Source organism: Agrilus planipennis, unplaced genomic scaffold, assembly GCF_000699045.2.
Source record: "Agrilus planipennis isolate EAB-ADULT unplaced genomic scaffold, Apla_2.0 scaffold196, whole genome shotgun sequence".
In the NCBI taxonomy this organism is placed as follows: Eukaryota; Metazoa; Arthropoda; class Insecta; order Coleoptera; family Buprestidae; genus Agrilus; species Agrilus planipennis.
Window position 1 is genome coordinate 269791 of NW_020439032.1, and position 7289 is coordinate 277079.

Below are 7289 nucleotides of genomic sequence, written 5' to 3' on the forward strand. Positions count from 1 at the left end.
GTACCACAGTACTCCAATTAGGTATTCTTTATTTTTTTATATTCGCTCTTTCCCTATTTTTTCTTCCCTTGCATACCAGTAATTTTTGTTTCACTTTTATTTATTTTCATATAATACTGTTTTGTCAATACCGCGTTAATTTTATTAAAGCTTATCTCTAACTCCTCCTTGCAAGATGCTAATACTTTGATATTTCTAATCCCGAACACTAAAATTACAACACAATCCACCAGCAATAACATTACTTAATCGCATTCTCCGAAAAGCTGACGTCTTTTGCCACATATCACGTATGCTTATCGCGTCTGTTTTTGCGGCTCGTTGACCAATGACACCCCCAGTTAATCTTTAATCCTTTTTCCCTCAAAAGGCAGGTTAATGTAGCTACACGGTCTCGTAGTGATTATGCGACAATAACGGACTTAGGTCTTGTTAATTAAGAGACGGCCGGGCCGTGCCGGACTGCAGGCAATGGATTGCCACCGCACGTGTGAATAATTAACCGACCAAACAAAACGAGAGTCGGGGTTTTGGTTGCGTGGTTGACCACCACGCGATATGCTTATTAAAATGTCATAACGACGACGGCGGTGGCGACGTGTTTCAGGTGGCGTACAACTCCTCGTACGGAGGCCAGCAGCGGATGGGAGGAAGCCCGCGAGCTGCCGCCAGTCCCCACTTGTCCTCCGCCAGTCCCCAGGTGCCCAGCCCACAAGGCCAAACGCTAGACCTCAGCGTCAGTCGACTGTCCCACAGGTCAGTATTAGCTTAACCACGTCCGTGTACATTTGTCTACATTATTTATCGCGAACCGCGCCCCGTTTGTAACTTCGCCACAATCGCGGTAAATTATTTTACAAATTTAATCACTTACTCTAATAGTAATACAGCTATCTACAAAAAATTAACCCCCACCAGGATATCATTCAGGTTGTTCGTTTATTTATTAATGTTGTTGGGGTCTAAATTGATGCAGATAAAAAAAAAGATTTTGTTCGCCGAATGCGTTGGTTGGTTTTTTTTTTCTAAATTTTACTGGACTCGCCCGAAATGGTGTCGTGGAGAGATGGGCGAATCTGAAAATCCAGCCAGATCTTCTTCTTTTACAGTAGCGGTACTAGTCCATCTCGATATCATAACGGTCACGGCGAGCCGGTACCGGTACAACAGGGTTTCGTAGGACCGCGGGGCGAACAAACAGAACCCGTCGACTTCAGCGCCGCTAATGAACCGGTTAATTTCAGCGGAGTCCGTCCAGTTGCCACCTTTGCTGCTGGACCAGTTATCGGACCGCCACCCGGATCCGGTTACAGCAGGGAATCCACGCCAGACAGTGGAGGATCTCACTACATGGACCCTTACAGAGACCCTTCCGGTAAACATTAAAAATAACTACCTTTAGTTGGAACCATCAAAATTGGCAAAGTCCACAATAAATTATCTGTGGAAAGGGACGTATCTTCTGTCTTGTTCCCACTTGGGACTCTAGTCATTTGCTACGTTTTGAACACACCCTTGTTAAGTTAGGAAATGCTTCATAAGAAGCACAGACAAAGTGAAAAGAGATAACCAAATAATAGTAAGCGGTGCAGCTGTTAGGGGTTGTTTAGGTAAGGAAAAAGTAAGGATCGGATTTATAACTGCCTGACTGAGATTATATCTTTAAACAAACGTCTTTGCTTCCCTAAATTCCTGAGAACGTTGAACTTTCTTTAAAGTCCTATGCTGACAACATACTCAAATTCTACTTGTCTGCATCTCTATCTGTTACATATCAATTGATGTAATGTTATTCCCTTTTCTTTATTAGTGTCCGCCCGCTGCAATTCCTACCTGACATCTCTTTTCTATGTTTACGATATTCCCTACCTACAACGTCTGTCGTGAGTAAAAGTAAGCGTTCTGTCAACAACCGCTCTATTCTAGTTAGTAAGTTGAAAGAAGCAAGTAAATGTGACAGTTTTATTGCGGACTGTGCCAATTTTGAACGTCCTAACTATACCAGTTTGTATTTATTTACTTTCTGTTATCATCATTTTTTTTAACCATCAACCAACCGGTAAAAACTTTTTTTTCTGATATCAAACTACCTATGCCAGATCTTGAATCTGTATGTTTCTGTTTCTGCTCGTGTTTTATTAGCTGATTTACGTAATGCACTTAAAACATTCTTCTAGTATTATATCGCTACTCCAATTTTAATAATGTGCATCATTTCCACTTACAATAAGTACCTTGGAATTGACACCGTTATATAATAGAGACAGCAGGCATTTTATCCTATTCCATTATCCTTAAAATTTCCTTTAACGATTACTGTTATTGATCCTGAAGTACACACATCGAATTCTTCACTATCATCATCATTATCATAATAATTTATTCAAATGCATGTTTTTTCAGTCATCATCCTGCCTTTTCTGGGTAATTGTCACATTAATTTTCTATTGTTTCTCAGGATACGGCCCTGTTAGTCCACATCCTGGATATGGAATGACGCCTGTAACAACGGATTATCCAACGAATCCTTACACCTCGTATCCCGGAACTGGATACTCCTGTGGCGGCACTTATCCAGGAGCGGTGACCACGGGATACCCTGCTCCACCGAGTGGCTACTCACCAGGTCCATGCTACTCCATGCCTCCACCTCAACATTCGTTACCTCAACACGATAAAGTGTCAGGCAAAGACAATGGGTGAGTTTTATTTTTAATAATCTTTTACTTTTCCTCGGTCTTCGTAAAATTGGTAATTAATTATGGACAATAAACAAAGAAAATGCGCATAATTTGCCAAGCCTTTTCTATGTATCCTCCTTTTGTGGAGAAATTTGAGACATGAGGGTGGAATTTCTAATTCTTGGAAATTTTGTAGGTAGGTATTTTTTTTTTTTTTCTGTTTGAAGAAATTTTTCATATTATTTTCTCTTATTATCCTGATTATGAATGTACAAATTTTAGGTTTTCTTTGAGATGATGCTCTCCAAAACACCATGAATTTTTTATTATCTTCGTTTTATAAAACACCAACACGTATTACCTTTTTTTTTGTAAAAATATCTCAAAAATAAGAAAGGTATTTGTGGTTATAGATAAAACTCTCTAAAACANGTTAGGTTAAGTTAGGTTAGGTTAGCATAGATTGCGCTGGATTGACTTGGGTTGAATTGTATTATGTTTGAACATGTTAGATTGGTTTGTTAATCTTCTCTTTCCATGGTATCCTAATCATTCACCTGAACACAACATTTGGAACGCTTCTAACTTTTTTTTCGTCAAACACCCACCGTCCACGTGGTGCTCCAGCCATACACCTTCAACAATTTTTTTCAAATAGTCTAAGTTGCTTCTTTTAATTTTTTTACATTCGTTATTGCCAATAATAACGTATTTGAACGTTGAAATTTTCAGAGAGCAGTAAATGTCCCACTCCGGGTTGCAACGGTCAGGGACACGTCACAGGCCTCTACTCCCATCACAGGAGGTAAGCCAGTTAAATTAATATTCATTGGATAATTTTAACCGCCATGCTTTCCACAATAGTTTATCAGGATGTCCTAGAAAAGACAAAGTTACTCCCGAAAGTAAGTTTCAAACGTCTGTAAATATAAGGTCGTTGTTTTTTTGCTCCACGTTGTTCAATTGAATGCATTACCATTTAAAGCAATGATTACGGAATTGTTTATATGAGGGTCTTAACAAAATTTTTGTGACATTTTAATATTTCTTGTGCGAGGTCGTTGCTATTGTAATTCACAATATGGTTGGATGGTTAATAAACTAACCAAAACTTTTATGAAAATCATCTTTATACGATGAAATTGCTACGAATTTTCGATAATATCCATAATTTGTGAGTAAAGTGCAAACACCAAAAAAGTACGAGGGCTGATGCCTTTGTTCTTTCCCTGACCGAAATTACAAACGAAAATATAATACCTACCATCAATGTTATCCGTGTTTTGGGATTCTGAAGATGTAATTTTAGTAGATTTCCTGCAGAAAATAGCTACATTCACAAGAGCTCCTTATGCTAAATTTAACGACGATCGCTGTTTTAGGATAATATTCCTACTCAAACGTCAGTCATTGTAAAATCTACAATAGATTAGGCGGGCCTCGAATTAGTTGAGCATCCGCCATATTAGCCAAGTTTGGCTCCTAGCGATTACCGATTGTTACCAAAACTTAAAGTGTCCTTGCATGATAAATGACGATTTTCGTCATTAATAATGTGATGGTATGTGCGTTAAATCAATCTTTTTTCCGAGAAGCATTAGAAATGATAGAACATCGATGCTAAAAAAGTTTTGACCTTAATGGACCCTATGTTGGAAAGTAAATTTGTTACATTCGATAGGTCAGGAGTGGAGTAAAGGCATCAGCCCTCGTATACAAACTAATAGTCGGAGTTAACCAGTTGTTTGTTATGACCCTTCTATACACTATGACTGATAAGTATTCAGGAAAAATTAAGGGAGAAGATACCGATGACGCGATTCGCGTGATGCGGCCAGCGCATTCCCGTTCCAGCGTCCATTGTGAATACATTGGTTTTTGTTTGATACATTTTTACTAATCAGTACGTACAATTGACTTGTCTACGTATCAGCTATTGCGAAGGTCACGAATAGGTATGTGTGTTTCGACAGTTGGCGCTTGCAATAACGAGTGGCGATAAGATAACGCGGCTGAAAAACTGTTATAAATCTCAATCATTGACGGCTCGTTAATTGGGGTACTTTTTGTACATATCTTTTACGTCCCCTACGTTGTGGTGCTACCACGATATAGGCTCTACAGTGCCTCCAGATGTTAACATTCCGAAATACTGATCAGACATAGTGTATCTATGCATCTTGCATTGGCCTCTATTCTATGCGTATGCATCATGCTTGTTTTCATTTTTTTTTGCGGGGTAGAGAGCGTTTTGATTTGTTTCTGTTGCGCTAGCCCATAATCATTTCTTTTTTGAAACTAAACAGTCTCGTTTCCATTTTGTCCGCTTTTATCCTGGATAGTTTCAAAAAACGAAATCGTAATAGTAAGCTACTTAGCGACCTCTGCTCCCTATTTTTAAGCTTACAGTTGACCGTTTCAGTATCACGTATGTTGAGTATAATAATAGCTTAACCCCTCCTCGAAAAAATATATATATATATATATGTATGTAGGTGCATATATTAAATGTACACATGCACTTACTCACTCTGCCTCTCTCTCTCTCTACCCACGTGATGCGTAAGTTACATAATATACTTAATTTTGTTACATGTCACCCTTCGTCCTCTCTCTTTCTCTCTTCAAAAAATGAGTAGTTATTATTATACTCAATAATGCTGATCCTGTTAACGTTTATATATAGTCCTGGCAATGCATGAAACAATCCTGAAATGTCCCACGCCTGGATGCAACGGCCGTGGACATGTTAGCTCGAATCGAAACACGCACAGGAGCCTGTCAGGTTGTCCTATTGCAGCAGCCAGCAAACAGGCTGCACGGGAACAGAAATATCATGCGTCACTACAACACAGAATTCGATCGTCGCCGAATTCGTCGCTTGGTAAGTGGTCGTGTTCGTTTGTTCGTGGAGCTTTCTGGTTTTCTTTCTTTTTTGTTTTTAATTCATCACGGCATGCCCGATTGTTAGTGTAAGACTGTTTGGAATGCTTTTCGTCGAAAAATTGTTACAAGTTGTTGGCACTTTGTAGTGAACTGCCAAGGCGACTTCGCCCAATCGGGATTCGAGAGTAAACAAAATCCCGTTTCCGCAAACGTTGACATAAAGCCCTCTTATCTGGCTTCTTACGAAACAGCAAGCGGAAGTCAAAGCATTTCGTGTAACAACACCAAAACGGACTTCGGCTCTTATTATTCGAAACTCCAAGAGGGTAAAAGTGATACCGGAATGAAGATTCCCAAATCAGAATCCGTCACCGCAAACTGCTGCAGCATGCCAGGAAGAAATGACCTTCTAATACCAAAAACGGAAACTTCAAACTCCTGCGCATCTCCATCGGGAATTCGATCCTACGATCCCTACACGAACCAAGATTCGAATTCCTCTTCAATGTCTGGAATGGAAAATGTTACCAGTACTCGCGGCCATCATCATTCAATGCAACCGCCATCTTTGCACCATCAAAATCCGCATTCGTCTAGCTATAGCCTCGATGAAACACGTCAGTTACCTCATCGGTCACCTTATCAACAGTCGCCCATGTCTGGCGATGAACTGTACAGATCTGACCATTCCATGAGATACACTGAAATCGGCGATTCCATAAGCGGTGGAATAGCAAGGCCCACGGTGACGTACCCAAGTGAGATGGGATCACGACCATACGACAGTTCCCTCACAAGCCACCGTCCGTACGATCCAGGGACGGCATTTGAAAGGTACGATTCGTCGAACCAATGTAACACTCTGCAACAGCCCATGCCGCAAAGAGCTCAAGGAATTTACGGCTACGGATCGATAGAAAACCAACAAGAGCATAGGTACCAGCAAGAAACTGGCACTTCTCTGTCTCTGGGTGGTTCCGGTGCGGTTATGAAAACGGAAGACCAAGAACCCACGCAACCTCTGTATCCAAGGTAGATAGCGATAATGTGGTAACGACGGTACGGTTTGGTATTTGGAACTTTTTGTTGTTGCAGACCAATGTACCAGTACGACGCATCTGCAGGTCCCATTCCGATGGGGTTTTCCGCTATTAATTTGTCAGTAAAGTGCGTTACGACAGCCCAGAGTCAACTCAAAGGCGGAGGACCTCACACGTCTCCAGGAGGAACCGTCATGGACTTGTCCACATCCAGCGTTACCACCAGCAGTTCTCAGGTAGGTGGTTTTTGATCGTGGTCGTTTCCAAGATTCTATTTTTGCGATGACGAGTAAAAACGTGACAGAACAAATACTTGAAAACTGGAAAGACAATGAGTAAGAAAGGAAAAAACAGCTTCCTTCAGTATCTTTACTCATATGTATAAATGAAAAGGTAGATATAAAATTGGCCCTCTCTTGGTGAGCAGTGGGGTGGTAATGAAAGCACTCTGCTGTAAAGGCAGAGGTAAAATAGAAAAATATTGATTTCTGTTGTATAGGGTTGTTCGGAATGTCTTTTCGTTTTTTTTTTGTGGAAATGAAAGACAGTTTTCGTATAATAAACAAATACTTTATTAAATTATATATTGACCGTTCTGGTCCAACACCTTTTGCCATCTTTCTGGTAGTAGCATAATTCCACGCTCATAAAATTTTTGGTCTTTGCTGGCAAAAAACTGATC

The 7289-nt window shown here is 40.3% G+C and overlaps 1 protein-coding gene across 7 annotated transcripts in view; it reads left to right on the forward strand.

Moving 5' to 3' along the window:
- Positions 1-7289, forward strand: part of LOC108738411 (myelin transcription factor 1) — a 225967-nt gene that overhangs the window by 199920 nt on the left and 18758 nt on the right. For 6 of the 7 annotated variants that reach the window (XR_003231521.1, XM_025976579.1, XM_025976580.1 and 3 more), the window contains exons 6-10: positions 3414-3486; positions 3546-3586; positions 5368-5565; positions 5714-6599; positions 6663-6843. Coding sequence is in view for 6 of the 7 variants with exons in the window: in XM_025976579.1 (XP_025832364.1) it covers positions 3414-3486; positions 3546-3586; positions 5368-5565; positions 5714-6599; positions 6663-6843 (1379 nt within the window). In the remaining variant the exon portion in view is untranslated. The remainder of the gene's footprint in view (positions 1-3413; positions 3487-3545; positions 3587-5367; positions 5566-5713; positions 6600-6662; positions 6844-7289) is intronic. The other variant, XM_025976578.1, reaches the window with a different exon arrangement.